This window comes from Hyperolius riggenbachi, chromosome 1 (assembly GCF_040937935.1).
Source record: "Hyperolius riggenbachi isolate aHypRig1 chromosome 1, aHypRig1.pri, whole genome shotgun sequence".
Taxonomy (NCBI): Eukaryota; Metazoa; Chordata; class Amphibia; order Anura; family Hyperoliidae; genus Hyperolius; species Hyperolius riggenbachi.
In genome coordinates, this window is record NC_090646.1 from 54,830,851 (window position 1) to 54,850,709 (window position 19,859).

A 19,859-nucleotide genomic window follows, 5' to 3' on the forward strand; every position below is an offset into this window, starting at 1 on the left:
AGAACATTGGCATTATCAAGTATGTTAGACATGAGCAGTAACATAAGGACTAATATCCACAATATAATAAAACCAATGTCCAATAAGTGACTCAAGAGAAAACAATTTACAAAAAGTAGCGAAATGGAAATGCGGGCCATGAACATGTCGGGCCAAACAATATGAACAATCATCTAATGGTGAAAAGTGTAATAAATTGCCAATTACCAGGATGCTGAGGGGGAAAAAGGGTAGGGAGAGAGGGGGGGGGGGAATAAAAGGTGGGAGGGAGAGAAGAGAAGGGAAGGGAAAGAAGGGAAAAAGGAGGGGGGAGTGGGAGAGAGGGAAGGGTGAGGCAGATGTCACCATTATGTTGCGTCAACAAGAATAAACAAGCATGTTGAGATTGGTAAATAACATGTACTAGATCAGAAAATATGCAGAAGGTAGGAAATATATCAGGTTGTTAATGGAGTTAAACAGGAACAAGGTCAGTATTACCCACGGAAGACCCGTTTAATAGAGATAAGAACTTTTGGGAGTCTCTATAGCCAATCCAACAACACCAGATTGCATTGGGCGTCTATGGAGTCACCATCAGTGGTGGAGAGTTCATCCATTCTCATCAACTCATTCATAGACTCAACCCATCCTATAGAGAAGGGAATGTTGGGAGATGTCCAGTGTCCTGCCACTACGGTGCGTGCTGCAGTAAGGCAGTGACGTAGGATTCCCTTCTTTATTTTAGACAAAGGCCCTGGGATCAAGGAGAGAATCACAATTTCTAGAGAATTAGAGATTTGAGACAGTGTCATGTCTATATAACTCTTAAAGGAGAGGTCCAAGCTAAAAGAAAAATCAAAATCCACTTACCTGGGGCTTCCTCTAGCCCCTGGCAGCCACAGTGTTCTCCCCAGAATTTTTTTCCAGCCGGGTGGCATGAAAAAGTTGCCGGGTGGGGCGAGATGAGAGAATGCAGGGCCGTGGAGCGCACAAGAACCCGACCCGGAAGCTGATCTGGCAAGGTTGGCTTCTGCAGCGAAGGACATCGGGAGCCACCGGAGCTGCGGCGAGGAGTCAGGATGGCAGCCAGGGGTTGGAGGAAGCCCCAGGCAAGTGGATTTTGATTTTTGTTTTAGCCTGAATGTATCCTTTAAAGATTGTTTCCCATAATGGGAGAACTAAGGAGCATTGCCACCAGAAAACCCTCTGGGGAATTCCCCTTTGTAGCTTGGTGAAATCCAGCTCTGGCTCCCCCAAAATTTCCTGGACAAAGCGTGACAAGTTCTGCGCCTATGCAGCAATATTTACCTACCGCGATCCTGCGCAGGTACAGTTGCAGCTCTTCGTTCAGGCTAAGGCGGCAATAGTATCCGCTCTACTGCGCAGGAGGAAGCATCGTTAGGATCCAGAGGCTTCCCCCTCCCAAGGTAAGTATCCCCCAGAGGGTTTTTTTTTTTTTTTATTGTTTTTTTTATTTTTACAGGTTTTCTTTAAGGTGTCCTTTATAGAGAGACTGAAGCAAAATAAAAAAAATGGCTCTGGGTCCTGTACAGCCTTCCCGTTCCTTTCATGGTGCCCTCGTTCCAGCATTGGCTCCAAATCCTGAAGACAGGCGGCTCTGTACTATGCATGCGTGAGTGCGCAAGAGAGAATGTTCGCACAGGCACAGTACAGAGCGCCTGGATTTGAGAGCACTCGTGCTTCTGAAGCCTCCCGCAGTGGGGGATTTTATCAGAGGAGCCTGTGGGGGAATGCAGGGATCAGGAGAGGAACAGAAAGGCTCTATAGGACCTGGAGCCTCCGCCTCCGGTGAGTATCGTTTTTGTTTTGTTTTTTCAATCCACTTCAGACTCACTTTAATGCCAACACTGTTGGTTCAGAGAACCGAAAGACGGAAAGAAAACTACAATGGGGTTTTAACGATTCCATATTCTACTGTACAAAAAACGCAATAACAGTTTTACACAGAGTTCTGCTTTAATATTATACTTACATGCAATGTTACTGGCACTGAACCAGAATGCTCACCTGATCCTTCATCGCCCATGAGGTGACCCCACCCACCGCAGCCAGTCATGGTCCCATCAGGATTCACTAGTTTGCAGTTGGAGCCAGTCCCTGAGATTAAGACCACACCTCCTGGAAGGGATACAGCGGAGTTATCTGCAAGCCTTCAATGAGACATGTGACATATGACCCTAGCCTCACAATCAACTTTATTCGGCCAAATAAGTTTGCACCAAAAATTGCCCTGTCCAGTCCTGTCCATTCAGTTAGCATCAGTTTTGTATCAGTTTTCTGTAAGGCCCGGTTCACAATAGAAAATATAAGCCAAACGGATCAGGTCTCCTCTTCCCCGGATCCGGATGGCTCTGTGCACATTGAAAACAGATTGTGAAAACTGATCTGATCGGTTTCCACTCCATTTACCAGCATACATACCTAATGGCAGCGGCAGAGGCTTCCTTTTCTTGCGCTGTGATTACACAGCGCATCATGTGGTGCGGAAGAAGACTGAAGCCTCTAGTGCCGGCCTTTAGGTATGTATAAGAGGCCCGGTTACCCCCCCCCCCCCCCTCACCACCCCCGCCCGACCGCTGCACCCTCCCGCCACTCATGTTCGCGTCCCCACCTTCCCCCATCCCCAAAGGAACTTCTTCACCACTAGTGTGAAGAAACGTTCCGTTTTCCATTTCCCCATGCAGCAGCATTTTTTGTCTTGTTCTGTTCCGCTGGGCTTAACGGTCTGGAAAATTAGGGCCTAAGAACTGTGAACTAAGACCCCGGCTTTTTTAACTTAGCTGTAGGTATAACAGTGGTACCTGGATGAGTGAATCTGTGAATGCATTTGTTTGAACATTTGCATGCGAGAGTGCGAAGGGTTAATAGATTTTTGCTGTTTTCTGTCCACACCCCCTTCAGCACCGCCCTTTCCTTAATAACTTATTTAATCTCCTAACTAGAGGCGATGTGCCTGGATATATGTATTTTGTTCTTGTTACTGACCCCTGTGGCTAGGGTCTAATTCAGTGCACACCCTCCTCCCCTGTATGTGTTTGTCAGCATGCACACAGCTTATGCTGGTGTATGTGCATGGTGCGCATGGATACATTGCGTTAGCTCCCTTGTGCGATTGGTAAGATGCACTATCTGTCCCAGGAGAGGATGTCAGGATGTGTGCTCCTAATCCATTGATAGGTTTGATGCAATGAATGTGACTGCATGTCTACACGATGCATGTTACAGGGCTAGAGTTAGGACACCTATGTTTACCTGGGTACTTCTGTGCAGTATAGGTGACTAAGCATAAGAATGCATTCTGTGAACTAAAACCCCGACTTTTAATTTAGCTGTAGGGATAACAGTGGTGCCTGGATGAGTGAACCTGTGAATGCATTTGTTTAAACATTTGCATGCGAGTGTGCGAAGGGTTAATTGTTCCGGAATATAAGACGCTCCTAGGTTTAGAGGTCAAAAACCAGGGGGAAAAATATCTAGTAAACCTGGTGCGTCCATAGTTTAGGAGCGTTTTGTAGATGTCCTCCCCCAATTATTGTCCTCCTGTGTCCCCTTCTGTCCCCCACTCACCCCAATCCCCCCCTCCCCCACCTGGGGTCAGCTATAATCATGTCAACAGCAGCAGATGGCACTTAGCAGTGTCAGAGATGAAAGGTCTGCGATAACTGAATGAGCCATGGCACAGGGGGAGGCAGAGACACACAGGGACAATACATGGGAACGCAGTGGTTCTTTATCAGCTGGAGTTGATAAGTCGGGAAACGTGCTTATGCGTACAGCAGATATGGGGGGGAGCGGAGACACGCGGGGGAAAGGGGGGGGCGAAGACACAGGGGGAGACAGACACACAGGGGACAATACAGGAAATCACCAACGTCGCAGTGGTTAGTGTCAGTGGGCGTTCATAAGTCAGGGAGCGCGCTTGCATGCGCAGTACGCAGACGCCTGAGGCAGCAAATTAAACAGGGGTGACGGGGCTGGAACGAGGGGTACAAGAGAGGACAGGGGAGGCTCTATGGGATCCAAACCCTTTTCTCTCCATTAGGTAAATATCGAGGCAATTTCACTGGCCCCAAACACAATATTTGCAACTTATAGATGTGGCCCATGGCACTTTTACAGATCAGCTACCCGCATATAACATAGCAGTGCTGGCATCACCCATCCACATACTGTAGAAGCCAGCGAGCAGTCATTCGCTGTCTTACAATCCAATTCTGCATCAGGTGACACTGCTGTCCAACTGGATGGCAGGTCGTCATCTGGGTATTCTGCACTGTCCGGTGCTCAAAGACGTTCTTCGGGCGCCGCATGACTGAATGGCTGCTGCTGGGAGTTCTCAATATTAAAGTGAACCAGAGACGAAGCACCCTCATGTATTTTACCATATACAGGATCTTCTCAAAAAATTAGCATACTGTGATAAAGTTCATTATTTTCTGTAATGTACTGATAAACAGACTTTCATATATTTTAGATTCATTACACACAACTGAAGTAGTTCAAGCCTTTTATTGTTTTAATATTGATGATTTTGGCATACAGCTCATGAAAACCCAAAATTCCTATCTCAAAAAATTAGCATATTTCATCCGACCAATAAAAGAAAAGTGTTTTTAAAACAAAAAAAAGTCAACCTTTAAATAATTATGTTCAGTTATGCACTCAATACTTGGTCAGGAATCCTTTTGCAGAAATGACTGCTTCAATGCGGCGTGGCATGGAGGCAATCAGCCTGTGGCACTGCTCAGGTGTTATGGAGGCCCAGGATGCTTCGATAGCGGCCTTAAGCTCATCCAGAGTGTTGGGTCTTGCGTCTCTCAACTTTCTCTTCACAATATCCCACAGATTCTCTATGGGGTTCAGGTCAGGAGAGTTGGCAGGCCAATTGAGCACAGTAATACCATGGTCAGTAAACCATTTACCAGTGGTTTTGGCACTGTGAGCAGAAGCCAGGTCGTGCTGAAAGACACATGTTACTTACCGGTAACGTCTTTTCCGGGAGTCGGAAGGACAGCACCCATATGAGATAAATTCCCTCCAGATACTATTGGACAGGAGAAGGTTAAAAATTAGCATACCCTGCAGCAGCATACATATATATATATCCCCAACTCGAACTCACATTCAGTAACAATAAAGATGAACACAAATTAATGCTCAAAAACTCAAATTTTATTTTAATATATATGTACATATACCAATCAGGGTGGGTAGTCCGGGTGCTGTCCTTCCGACTCCCGGAAAAGACGTTACCGGTAAGTAACATGTGTCTTTCCCAGGGTCGTCTCCAGGACAGCACCCATATGAGACTACCAAGATTACACATATGTAACACATATATCCTAGGGTGGGACAGCTGCCTGCAAGACTCTTCTTTCGAAGATTAAATCTCTACTGGAGTCAAAGTTCAGTTTATAATGTTTTACGAATGTATTCTTATTTGACCATGTTGCGGCCCTACAGATCTGTTCTACAGAAACTCCTGCTTTCTCTGCCCAGGAGGTAGACACAGCACGTGTAGAAAGTGCCCTGATTAACTGTGGTACTTCCTTTCCCTGAAGCTGATAGGCCATAGTAATTGACTGCTTTATCCATCTGGCGATGGATGCCCTGGACGCTTGCTTTCCCCTATTAATACCAGAAAATTATACCAGCATTGGTTGTGTCTTTCTCCATGATTTCGTTGTTTCCAGGTACTGAATTACACATCTCCTGACATCAAGACAATGAAAATGTTTCTCCTTCTCATTAGAAGGGTCCTGACAGAAAGAAGGGAGGAAAATTTCCTGCGACCTATGAAAACCTGTACAAACCTTAGGTAAGAAAGCAGAATCTAATTCCAGTGTGATCTTATCTTCTGATATAATACAGTATGGTTCTGCTATAGAAAAAACTTGGATCTCTCCCACTCTCCTAGCTGTTGCAATTGCAAGTAAAAAAGCAGTTTTTAGGGTTAACAACTTTTCAGCAATCTCCTGTATAGGCTCAAAAGGTGGGTTCATGAGAGCCTGAAGTACTAAGTTCAGGTCCCAAGGAGGCACATGTGCTTTAAATACGGGCTTTATTCTAGACATGGCTCTAAAAAATCTAACAAAAAATTCATTTTCTGCCAATCTCCTTTGTAGAAGACACTTAAGGCCGCTGTCTGCACCTTTAATGTACTGATACTGAGTCCTTTTCCCAGTCCTGCCTGTAAAAACTCTAATGGAGTATATTCCTGTTTTGAATCCATCTTGTTTTCATCGCACCAATGAAGATAGGTTCTCCATGCTTTCAAGTAGATCTTTCTAGTGACCATCTTCCTACTTTGTAGTAGAGTATTGGATAATTTCCCGGAAAAACCTTTCCTCCTTAAAAGCTTTAATTCATCCTCCAGGCTGACAGATGCAACATCTCCAGTTGCGGATGCATTATTGGACCCTGATGTAACAAATCCTGACGTAGGGGTAACCTTACTGGTTCCTGTACTGATAACTTCCCTAACAGAGAAAACCAAGCTCTTTTTGGCCAGAAAGGTATTATTAGTATGCCTGATGCTTTCTCCCTGTAAATCTTGTTGAGGATTTTTGGAATCAACCTGAACAGCGGAAAAGCATAAATCAGATGATCCCTCCAGCTCAGGGCAAATGCATCCACTGCGATCGGATTGTCGGTGGGACAGAGGGAACAAAATTTGTGACATTTTGTATTCTTCCTGGTCGTAAATAAGTCTATTGTCGGAGTCCCCCATTTGCGTGTCAGACTCTGGAAGACCTCCTCGTTTAGTATCCAATCGTCTTGACTCAGTTGTGACCGGCTGAGGTAATCTGCAACGACATTTAAGGTTCCCTTTAGGTGTACTGCCATCAATGACGCTAGATTCATCTCTGCCCACTGAAGGATCCTGCTCCCAGGAGCTGGCGTCTGTGGTTATCATCCTTTGGTATGGCAAGTCCCATAGTCAGCCCTCCCTTAGGTGAGATGGCTCCAACCACCAATGAAGTGACCTCTTGACATAGTGCGGTATTAGTACCCTCTTGTCTAATGCATTCTGTTTCCTGTTCCAAGATTGTAAAATCCATAGTTGAAGTTGTCTTGAATGCATCTGGCCCCATAGGACCGCCGGGAATGAGGATGTCATAAGACCGAGCAGAGACATGGTTTTTCTTAGAGTGATGGTAGTTGAATCCTGAAAAGAAACAACATTCATTAATAAAAGTTCTCTCTTTTGTGCAGGGAGATAAACTCTTTGATTAACAGTATCTATCTGAAACCCAGGAAAATCATAATCTGAGATGGAGTAAGGGATGATTTTTTCCCCAATTGATTAACCACCCCACAGATTCAAGAACCATCACTGAGGTCTGAATCTGGGTGGATACTGACATAGCCGAGTCTCCCCATAAAAACAAATCGTCTAGATATGCTATGACTTGAATCTCCTTAAGTCTTAAAAAAAAAAAAGGCAAGAATTTCAGTCATTACTTTCGTAAACAGCCAAGGGGCTGAAGAGAGGCCAAATGGAAGAGCTGTAAATTGATAGTGTCTTACCTCGCCTGCTTGATGTATTGCAAACCTCATGAATGCTTGCGACTCCGGATGTATTGGAACATGAAGATAAGCGTCTTGTAGATCTAGAGACGCCATGTAAGCTCCGTCTTGAAGTAAGCCTAGCACAGACCGAATGTTGTCCATTTAGAATTTTCTGTAACGAATGAATTTGTTCAAAGTCTTTAGATTGAGAATCAGTCTGAAGTTCCCTTGCGGCTTTTTAACCAGGAACACTGGGGAGTAAAAGCCCTGTCCTCTTTGACATCCTGGAACTTCTCTTATTACCTGCTTTTCCCAAAGATCTGACACTGCACTGCAGGGGTTACCAGAAATCTTGTGCTTGGTCTCTCCACAAATTCCAGTCTGTAACCCTCTAGAATAATTGTTCTTATCCAAAAATTGTTGGTCAACGTATACCAGTTCTCTATGAAGTGAGCCAGTCTGCCCCCTACTGGAATCCTGGTGTCATTGTTTTTTTTTTTTTTTTTTGTTTTGTTTTTTTTTTAGGCACATTGGCTGGAGAGAAGGTAAATGAGGATTTTCCTTTCTGATCCTTTTGTGCTCTCCAGTTTATTCTAAGCCCTGGCCTAGTCTCTGACACCTGCTTTCTTGAACCTCGAAAGGAATGTCTAAACCTGAAAGTTTTCTTTTTATTTGGAAAGTTCATCTTAAAGTCTGCTGATCTCTCTAACCAAATAACAAATTACCTTCACATGGAAACCCACACAGTTTTATCTTGGAGGAAACATCACCTTCCCAGGGTCTCACCCATATTCCTCTTCTTGCTGAATTGGATAAAGCAGAAGCTCTTGCAGTTAGTCTCACAGTCTCATCTGCTGCATCTGTAAGATAATCTACTACATGGAACAGATTAGGAAAAGATTTGAGTATAACATCTCTAGGCGAACCCTCTGCGATATGCATCTCTAATTGTTGTAACCATATTTTTAAACGACCTTGAAAAGGCCGTACTAGCCACTGCGGGTTTTGAAAATCAGAGTAGTTGTTTCCCAATTTCTCCTTAATAGATTATCAACCCTTTTATCTAGGGGATCCTTCAGTACCCCAAAGTCCTCTGGTTTAAAGGGGTATTTCCTATTCATAGACTTAGGCCAAAAAGCTCTCTTTCCTGGGTTTTGCCATTCCTTATCAATTAATTCTTTTAAGGTAGAATGAACCGGGATAAAACTTTTTTGATTATCTATCAGACTTTTATACATCCTGTCTAACGTGGAAAGATCCTTTTCCTCTTCCTTAATATCCATAGTAGCAAACATTGCACTTAACAATTGATCCATATTATCCATAGAAAAAGCAAATCTCTATCCCTTCTTGATTCCTGTGGTTTAGCACTCATTTCCTTCAGTGATGAAATTTCACCCTCTGAATGCTCTGAGTCTGAATTCCACTTCCTCTTTTGCCCCTGCTGAGATTCACCAACAGACATTAATGTTTTGGGAGAGGAAGGAATCACATTAGGTAATGATTCAGGTACTGCTGAAGAGGTAGACGGGGCAGACTCCTTATAGGATTGGAAGGTAGCCTTTATCTCTGACTTCATCCATCCCATAACATCTTTAAACATATTTGGGGTTTCCTCTTTAACCACTTTCTGAGTGCAGGAATTGCATAAACTCTTTCCTGATGCAGTTGAAATCTTTGCTGCACACAAAGCACATTTCTTTTCTTTACGCTTTTGCTCAGCTTTTGGCAATTGCGCTGAAGAATGGCTTGATTCAGCTCTTGTTTCCTTTACTTTAACCGGCTTGTCAGCCTTATCCAGTCTGGGCTACAAGCAAGAAAAAGAAAGGACTAACTTACTATCTATAATATCAGAGACCAGAAGCAATAAAGCCCACACTGTGGGATTACATACCAAACCAGCACTGGAGCTCTGCTCAGCAGATCCCTGCGGAGATACGTCTGATCCTTCCATAGTAATTGAGTATAATGGGAAGAACAGACTGAGTTGCTTTAAATGTCTGCCTGGTTCCACCCATAAGGGCTTCCCCCCGCAATCACAACCATGCACATAAGTTCCCTCCTGACCCTTTAGCCTGGACTTACTTAGCCGCCAGCAATGAAAGGGTTAATTTCTGGACGGCGCTCAGCATCCTGCCGCTTACCGCTGCATGCCGCCCCCACGCCAGTCCAGCTTCCGCTCTGCTTCCTAGAGGGGCGTGCCCAGACTTCCTCCCGGTCACCTGACCCGGATGAGCCAATCCGACCTCTGCAACGCCGACCACTGCGCGCGCACTGCACGCACAGAATCCATAAGTCTCAGCGTCTTCCTGAGGTCTGTAATTCCGGAGCCGGCGTCCTCTCCCCACATCAATCCCGACTGGCTGGTGTGTACACGGGGGGAACAGCCGCTCAGAGCCTGCCAACTGACATGGACTCTCCTGATCGATCCTCCTCCTTCCGTGGACAGGAATTAAACTGAATGTGAGTTCGAGTTGGGGATATATATATATGTATGCTGCTGCAGGGTATGCTAATTTTTAACCTTCTCCTGTCCAATAGTATCTGGAGGGAATTTATCTCATATGGGTGCTGTCCTGGAGACGACCCTGGGAAAAATGAAATCTTCATCTCCATAAAGATTTTCAGCAGATGGAAGCATGAACCCACTTTTGAACCAGAAACAGCAGCAGAAGCGCCTGACCTGGGCCACAAAGAAGCAGCACTGGACTGTTGCTCAGTGGTCCAAAGTACTTTTTTCGGATGAAAGCAACTTTTACATGTCATTCGGAAATCAAGGTGCCAGAGTCTGGAGGAAGACTGGGGAGAGGGAAATGCCAAAATGCCTGCAGTCCAGTGTCAAGTACCCACAGTCAGTGATGGTCTGGGGTGCCATGTCAGCTGCTGGTGTTGGTCCACTGTGTTTTATCAAGGGCGGGGTCAATGCAGCTAGCTATCAGGAGATTTTGGAGCATTTCATGCTTCCATCTGCTGAAAAGCTTTATAGAGATGAAGATTTCATTTTTCAGCATGACCTGGCACCTGCTCACAGTGCCAAAACCACTGGTAAATGGTTTACTGATCATGGTATTACTGTGCTCAATTGGCCTGCCAACTCTCCTGACCTGAACCCCATAGATAATCTGTGGGATATTGTGAAGAGGAGGTTGAGAGACGCAAGACCCAACACTCTGGATGAGCTTAAGGCCGCTATCGAAGCATCCTGGGCCTCCATAACACCTGAGCAGTGCCACAGGCTGATTGCCTCCATGCCACGCCGCATTGAAGAAGTCATTTCTGCAAAAGGATTCCTGACCAAGTATTGAGTGCATAACTGAACATAATTATTTGAAGGTTGACTTTTTTTGTTTTAAAAACACTTTTCTTTTATTGGTCGGATGAAATATGCTAATTTTTTTAGATAGGCATTTGGGGTTTTCATGAGCTGTATGCCAAAATCATCAATATTAAAACAATTAAAAGGCTTGAACTACTTCAGTTGTGTGTAATGAATCTAAAATATATGGAAGTCTAATGGTTATCAGTACATTACAGAAAATAATGAACTTTATCACAGTATGCTAATTTTTTGAGAAGATCCTGTATATCAATGGGAACATGACATTAACCACCTACTGTGCTCTCTGTTTTATCCTTCACTGCACAGCCTGCTTGTTATCAGCCCTGATAAAATCCCCCACTGAGCATTCAGTCTGGCTTTGCTCAGGAGTCATTATAGCAGAGCCAGAAGGGGGCAGGCTTAGGCTTGAAAAGACAGACACAGCTATAATGATTCCTGAGCAAAGCAGACTGAATGCACAGTCGAGGATTTTATCAGGGCTGATGAGAAGCAGGCTGAGCAGTGAAGAATGAAACAGAGAGCAGGGGAGGTGTTTTCTCTAATGTTCCCACTGATATATATGGCAAAATACATGAGGGTGCTTCGTCTCTGGTTCACTTTAATACCTAGATTTAATGTAATGTTTTTCAACATCATTTTATGTATGTTCCGGTCCCCCAGCAGTCTGAAGTACGTTGACCCGGCCCTTGACCGAAAATGTGTGGACCCCTGACCTAGATTATATTTAGTCTGTAGAGGTAATGATGTGCATAGTAGACATACCCAGCTTTGTGGCAGTTGCCATGGCTCCGATAGTGTCATTGCACATGTAGTAATGCTCGCTGAGTTGGGGGTAACGCTGGTGCATCTCTTCCATGAGTTTATTAATGGCCTCTTTCTGCTCCCCGCCGCTCATAGCCATACCCTGCAAGGAATCAGGAGACACACAACTTCTTATAAATGTTTATGGTAGAAAAACTATGGACAGTCTGAAGTGTACGGTGCATTTCCTGCCTGCGTGAGCTTTGTTCCTATTGAACTAACGGTTATAGGCAGATACTGCCAGAGGAAGCACGCTGGAGAGGACAAGTGACAAGATGGGCTAGAAAATCTGGACTCATTGCAAATCATTTTCCATGAGGGTTGGTTCTGACATACGCTCTGTCATACATGTTAAACTCCGGCCTGTGGGCCATATCTGGCCCTCAGAGCCATCAAATCTGGCCCTCAAGTGGTTTCCCCACTTTGCATTAGGTTTGGCCCACTCTAGACTTCCAGGGAAGCTATATTGGAGGTGAAGCCCTAAAACACCAGGGAAGCCATATGGGGAGGTTGGGGGCCACAAGACACCAGGGAACTGTATGGGAGGGCCACTAGACACCAGAGAACTGTAGAGGGGTTGAGGGGGGCCATTAGACACCAGGGGATTTTACAAGGTGGCCAACAGACATTGAGATTGGCCCGCGACATGGTCCCAGTGTTCAATTTCGGCCCACTTTGTACTTGAGTTTGACACCCCTGCTCTATGTCGTCCTCAGTTGACAGATCAACAGACACGTAACAGGGACCAATGCTTTCCTATGACATCAGGCCAGAGGTTTCGGCCATCTCCACCAAGACGCACCTTTCAAAAATCTTATCCGAATTTTTAAAAAATTGAAAAAAAAAATGTTAGAAAATACTATAAAATGTGTGTACTTGCTTTCTTCTGGATCTGATCACTCGCTTGAATCGAATCCGAAGTGAAAATTGCATGATGTGTACCCACCATTAGGCCTGAACGATTTTAGGAAAAAGTTGAATTGAGCGATTGCTGTATGAAATTGCGATTTCGATTCACGATTTCCTTCAAATCAAGCTTTGTTCCCCCCCATTTGCCTGCTTGTTCCCCCTTTTGTCCCCCTGTCTCTATGGCCTCGATTCATAAAGCATTCCCGCATTCGGAAATGCTGAAAACTGCTCACTTTACCGACCACACAGCAAAATCTGTATTCATAAAGGCTTTTTCCGCATGAAAAGCCGACATTCGCGAGCTGAGTGATAAATCACCGCCTTGCGCGGTGATTATCATAGCAAAAGTAACAAATGTCAAGTCATAAAGATTAGAGGTAGCGGTATGCGGACGGGTATTACCGCTACCTCTGATGTGGCGAGAAGCGTGCGGAATACAGTGCACTGAATGGGACAGACCTCCCAAGCAGCTGAAGAGAGAACACCGCACGGAGGGATTCCGTCTGCTTCTCCTGTTTCCGCATGTCTCCCGACAGCCTAACGCCTGCCTACAGCGGAATATCTCCGCACGCCTGTCACAACTAGCAAAATTTTTATGAATTACCACCCTGAAGGCGGAAATACCGACAGCGGTGTTTCCCCGCTCGACGTTACCTTCCCGACAGCACTTTTATGAATCGAGGCCTTTGTGCCCACTTTGCCTCTTTATGCCTCCTCTGGGTCTCTCTCTTGCCCCCTTGGTGTCTCTCTGTGCCCGTGCTGTCTCTGTGCCCACTCTATGTCTCTCTGTGCCTCCTCTGTCCCCCAAGCTGCATCAGTTCTGGACATAGCTTCCAGCACAAGTCCAGTGATGCCCGGCTATACACTATGCCTCCTCCAGGCTCTAATGCACGGAATACTTCCTGTATGTCATGTGACATACAGGAACCCTGAGTTTTGCCAAGCACAAGAACCGGCAGACTACGATAGAGGACGGACAGCATTTTAACTCATGCGTAAGGTATGTCCAACGCTGCGGGCCGCACGCACCGGGACTTTGGGGAAGTTTGAAGCCACTTCAAACTTCTCCCATGTGGAAATTATGTGATTGCGATAATTGCCACTTTGACGATTCTGAAATTGTGATCTTGGTGAGCGCGATTTCGGTTTAAATTAGATTTATCTTTCAGGCCTACCCACCATTAAAAGAAGACTGATGAGATTTTAAAGTTAAAAACTAACTAAGGATACTCACCTAAGAAGAGGGAAGGCTCTTGGTTCTATAGAGCATCCCGTTCTCCTCTCGGTCTTCACATTCCCCCACAGGCTAACCTATTAGCAGTCCACGCCTGCTCTCTTCCGCGTTGGGTAGGCTGCAGCAGTCTTCGGGTTGGCAGCTCTGTACTGCGCATGCGCGAGTGCTCGAGAAAGGCTCCGTACTGCACACATGCAAGCAGCCTCTCTCGAGAACTTGCACATGCGCAGTAGAGAGCTGCCAGTCTTCCGAAGCCTGAGTGCTTCCAAAGACTGTCAAAGTCTCCTGCGGCGGGATATTCAAACGGAGGAGCCTGAGGAGGAACGAGGACAGCAGGAGGAGACTGGAAAGGCTCTATAGGACCCAGAGCCTTCTCTCTCCTTTGTGAATATGTTTTTTATTTTTAAAATCACTCCAGACTTCCTTTAAGAAACCAAATATGGCGCTTTGAGTTCGCCAGGAGAAAAGTACAATATATATGTTCTGTGTCTTCTGTGTCAAATGTATGCAGACCAGGGTATTGCAGCACATTCCTATGGAAGGCTGAAGTTCTTCCCAGTTCCTGCACTGCTGCTTTGCTTAGCAGTTGTGTAACATACCAGCACAAGCTCCCTCTTGTGGTCAGAAAGTTGAATATCTTACCAGGCATCGGATGGGTACATTTGTGTCCAGTCCAGCCTTCTCTTTGGCTTCTGTTACCATGGAATTGATCACCTCCAAAAACTTGTCTGTGCCAACCAGCTGCCAAACACAGAAAACAAATAAATTAGACACAGCGATGTTTAGCAACTCTCTCCTAGGCACATGACTTCCCACATCTGTGAGGGAAGTGTGTGTGTGTGTGCGCGCGTGCGTGTGCGTGTGGTGTGCGTGTGCGTGTGCGTGTGCGTGTGTGTGTGTGCGTGTGTGTAGAAGCTCCTTCACTTGCAGATATAAAAAAAATTGTGAGCTCCTGTGAGGACAGCCAGTGCTATATAAATACATAATAATAATAATAATAATAATATGGCAGGACATTAGACTATGACTATGGTAGGGATTAGATTGTGAGCCCCTCTGAGGACAGTCAGTGACATGACTATGTACTCTGTAATGTGCTTCAGAGGATGTCAGTGCTATATAAATATACAGTATAATAATAATATGGTAGGACATTAGACTATAACTACAGTAGGATTAGAGTGTGAGCCCCTCTGAGGACAGTCAGTGACGTGACTATGTACTCTGTAATGTGCAGCAGAAGATGTCAGTGCTATATAAATATACAGTATAATAATAATATGGTAGGACATTAGACTATAACTACAGTAGGATTAGAGTGTGAGCCCCTCTGAGGACAGTCAGTGACGTGACTATGTACTCTGTAATGTGCAGCAGAAGATGTCAGTGCTATATAAATATACAGTATAATAATAATATGGTAGGACATTAGACTATGACTACAGTAGGATTAGAGTGTGAGCTCCTCTGAGGACAGTCCGTGACATGACTATGTACTCTGTAAATTGATACAGAAGATGTCAGTACTATATAAGAAGGAACTATCCTGTCACAATATGGGCAGCTAGGAGTGATGTGTGCAATGGTTGCAGTGATGTAATAGCACAGAATAGTCACCCAGTGATTGGAGCATGGCCCTTCTGCCTCGGACAGGATCCGCCCATCTTCTGAGATCAGGACTGCTTTGGAGTGCGTCCCCCCTCTACACAGAGAAAAGGCAAGTTCATCAATCAGGTTTCACAGTTTGGAACAAAGCGTAGCCAAACACTATTCAACCGAAACGACGTGTGGCACTGATCAACTAAATCTGCCTGAGATTTTCAGCTTCACCCAAAATTGATCGATGACATCTGAACAACATGGAGGGTCTGATGAATTAAAAATGTAACTAAGCAGATTGGAAGATTTTGTTTGAATGTGCCCAATATGTATAATTTAGTGCTGCATGTAGCAGAGAAACAGCACAAAGGTTAGCAAATGAAATTGGATCAGTATATAGAAATCTAATGATTTATCACATATCTGTGAAATGATATCAAACGGCAATTTGACCATGTATTGAGCGCTGAAACACCGATTGGCTGCACCGATTACAGTCTGAACTGGGCTTGGTGAAGTCCTCTGCTTGAATGGCTTAAAGTGGACCCAAATTAAAAATACAAGATTTCAGCAATAAAATCTATTTTCTAAATTATAATAATAAATAGCAGCCTTTTTTTCAGCTGCATGATGACACATATAAAATATTTTACATTTATTGGAGAAACCCCTCCCTTCCTTTCATATTACCGGGACAGAATCCGGCAGACTGGTGGAGGAGATAAACAAAACACAGGCTGCTACTGATGATGTCACAGGGGAGGTGATCTCAGCTTGTGTGAGATTTCACATAGACGACGCCCCTGTGAGGGAGGGTAGCTGATGACAAACACACCCATGATCTAAAACCTCCTACTAAGCTCAGAAGTAATGGCTGCCACCTGTATAACCCTAGTTATGAAAAGAAAAGGGTGAAAAGCGTACGCTGAAATGCTCATAGGCTTAAAGAGACTCTGTAACAACAAAAACCTCCCCTGGGGGGTACTCACCTCGGGTGGGGGAAGCCTCCGGATCCTAATGAGGCTTCCCACGCCGTCCTCTGTCCCACCGGGGTCTCGCTGCAGCCCTCCGAACAGCCGGCGACAGAGCCGACTGTAGCTTCAATATTTACCTTTGCTGGCTCCAGCGGGGGAGCTGTGGCGGCTTTCGGCACGGAAATAGACGGAAATACCCGATCTCCGTCGGGTCCGCTCTACTGCGCAGGCGCCGGAAACTTGCGCCTGTGCAGTAGAGCAGACCCGACGGCGATCGGGTATTTCCGCCTACTTCGGAGCCGACAGCCGTCAGAGCGCCTGCGCAGGAGCCAGGAAGGTAAATATTACGTCACCGCTGCACGGAGGGCTGCAGCGAGACCCCTGACGGATGGAGGACGGCGTGGGAAGCCTCATTAGGATCCGGAGGCTTCCCCCACCCGAGGTGAGTACCCCCCAGGGGACGTTTTGTCGTTACAGTTCCTCTTTAAAGGAGTGTTTATTTATCTTTGTATGTGGTGCTGGTGCAACTAAATCTTTTGAATCAAAAAAAGTTTGGTTTGGGTCCGCTTTAAACAGAATCTGAAGCAAGCTTTAAAAAAAAAAAAAAAAAAAAAAAAAAAAAGAGAGGGGAGGCTCTGAGTCCTATAGAGCCTCCTGGTTCCTCCTACGGTGCCCAAGTTTCAGCACTGGATCCCACGTTAGCAGTTTACCACCCATGGGTCGGAGACTGCTCACTTCCACTGCTGCTGGAGGCTTCGACAATCTTCAATACGCATTCTCGCACATTCGCAGTGTTCTCCCCAGGCTCTTTTAGCCGGGTGCTCCATCTGGCTAGTTTTGGTTACCACCCGGCTGTTATCTGCTCACATCCTCCTATGCTGTAAGCAGAGTTGCTCACAGAAGCACTGGCCCTGCATTCTCTCATCTCGCCCCACCCGGCCACTATTTCATGCCACCCGGCTACTATTTCATGCCACCCGGCTACTATTTCATGCCACCCGGCTGGAAAAAAATTCTGGGGAGAACACTGCATTTGCTTATACGCAATACGGAGCTGCCGTCTTCAGGCGCACTCTGGCTCCCAAGGACTACCGGAGCCTCCAGCAATCTTGAAGTGAGCGGTCTCCAACCCATTGGTCGGACACTGCTAATGGGGGATCCAACGTTGGAACGCGGGCACCGTAGCAGGAACGGGAAGGATTCAGAGCCTTCCCTCTCCTAAGTTGAGTATCTGTTAGGGCTGGGTCACACTTGGGCGATTCTTCAGTGCTTTGCTGATTGCCAGCGATCAGCAAAGCGCTGCTACAATGTATCCCTATGGATACATTCACACTGCAGTGGTTGCCATTTCAATTAATCGCAAATGTGCTGCATGCAGCATTTTGGTGGCAATTGCTCTGTGATTCCTGTTCTATCGAACGGGAATAACAAGCGCAAATCGCACTGAATTGCAAGTAGGGATGTACTCACAAGTAATTACGAGTATTTAGGAGGAAATGCACGGCAGTGAGTCGTGGAACGCGTCCCACTGGATGCGTGCGAGACTGTGATACGCATAGAAGCGGCGGACATCTGGGTAATTACCCCCCTGTCTCCCATGCACATACACCAGAGGCAATTAAGCCTCATTAGAATCATGAATTCGAGTAGCTACCTACTCATAATTACTCGTGAGCACAACCCTAATCATGAGATTTAGCCCGCAAATCGCGATCGCATAGCGGAACGCCGGCATAGCGCCGAATATGAACCAGCCCTTTTTTGTTTTTTTAAAACTTACTTCAGCTTCTCTTTAAAGGCAAAGAGCACACTTATTACTATCCCATGCATTTTCTGCTCTGGACAAAACACAGTTATGTTATGTAAGGGTAGGTTCACAGAGGGCGCAACGCATCCCCTGAAGTAGCAACACAACAAAATGAAGTCAACACCACACGTTTTCCATTTGTCGCGCTGCTTGCAGTGAAGTACACAATCAATGAAAAGTATGCTTCACTGTAATGGGTAACACACCTGTTTCACAGTAACGCACTGAGGCGCCGGATGCACACACACGTCAGAAACGCTTGTGGAGTGGGACATGCTGCGTTTTATGCAGCAATGTTAGTCTATGGGACGCAGGAGGACCAGCGTTGCACTTGCGATTTACAGTAAGCGTTCTGCAGACGCTGGTAGTGTTGCATAATCTGCAGGCTGGCTGCCAAAGCACACATAATGAAAGTCTATGGTAACGCCTATGCATTGTGTTTTCAATGCGTTTTTTTTGTGCGTCTTTAATTAAAACAAAGATCTCTGATGTGTTTCCACTTCCTGTTGTCTTCCTAATGATTTGTATAAATAAAAAATTTAAAAAAAAAAAAATGCATAGAAACCGCATATGCATTTTACATTACCCAAGCTTAAAATGCACACAAATCCCATGAAAAAATGGGTACTTATCCGTTAGCCGGGCGCAACCGGCAGGTGACGACAAAACTCCACCAGAGTTACATCTTTCCCTACTATCCATGTCGGCCTGGAGGGGGAATAGTAATTAGCGCCACCTGCCGGATGCGCCCAGCTAACGGATAAGTACCAAAAAATGCATCTGCGTAAAAAAAATTCAAACGCACAAAAAAAACACAGAAAAAACGCATTAACCTAGAGCAAACGCACCTGCGGAAAACGCCAGATTTTCACGCTGTCATATGTGAACCTAGTCCTAGCTAGCCTGAATGTCACATGCACTGGTGAATCCTGTCTAGTACATTAGATACATCTGTTGCATGTAAGAGACATTTGGCTGCACTTCTATATTATTTTTGCAGCCCTAAAAAAAATTCTCCTGCAACAAACTAGAATGGAGGCGTTTTTTCCCGCAATGGCAATTATGGCATTATGTTTCCTTGTATAGCAACAGCATGTGTGTGTGTCAGTATTCCTTCCCCAGCAGAGAGTGACGTGTACAGCGATATCCCCGCCGCCACACAGAGTGATAGGGCACAGAGTATCCCCCTCCCAGGTGGCTGTGTACAGATAATCCTCCCAGACAGACAGACAGGCTCTCACCCCTCCACGCCTCCATACACTGCAGGCATTGTGCTGCTCCTCGCGCCAGCCCAGGCAGGTCATGTGACAGGCAGGTCAGCTGATCAGGAGCTGGGTGCAGCCTGTGTGCAGGAAGTGCTGACTGTATTATTATATTACTACACTGATGTGCAGCAGAGAGGGTTACTTGTGCTGCTTGTGCTGAGTGTGTATTATTATTACTACACTGATGAACAGCAGCATAGCTCCCAACTGTCCCTCTTTCCTCCTCATTTGTCACTCTTTCAGGGCTTTGTCCCTCTTTGTATGTAACTATATGTATTCCTCTACTAAAAATGTGTTTGATTGACTCTAAACTTTATTCCCATCCTTTCAATTGATATATTACTATTTTTAAAACGTTAATATGAAGGAAAATGAACCAGGATAGAGAGGACCAGTGTGGTTTGAATTATAAAAC

General features: G+C 45.4%; 1 protein-coding gene across 1 annotated transcript in view; it reads right to left on the reverse strand.

Annotated features, from left to right (window-relative positions):
- NAGK (N-acetylglucosamine kinase) overlaps positions 1–19,506 on the reverse strand; it is a 44,503-nt gene extending 24,997 nt beyond the window's left edge. Inside the window, exons 1-5 of the mRNA XM_068274412.1 lie at positions 19,421–19,506; positions 15,417–15,501; positions 14,442–14,540; positions 11,618–11,759; positions 2,011–2,121 (exon numbers count right to left, since the gene is read on the reverse strand). Of these exons, the coding sequence (XP_068130513.1) occupies positions 2,011–2,121; positions 11,618–11,759; positions 14,442–14,540; positions 15,417–15,501; positions 19,421–19,449 (466 nt within the window). The 5' untranslated portion in view covers positions 19,450–19,506. The remainder of the gene's footprint in view (positions 1–2,010; positions 2,122–11,617; positions 11,760–14,441; positions 14,541–15,416; positions 15,502–19,420) is intronic.
- Between the last annotated feature and the right edge of the window lie 353 nt (positions 19,507–19,859).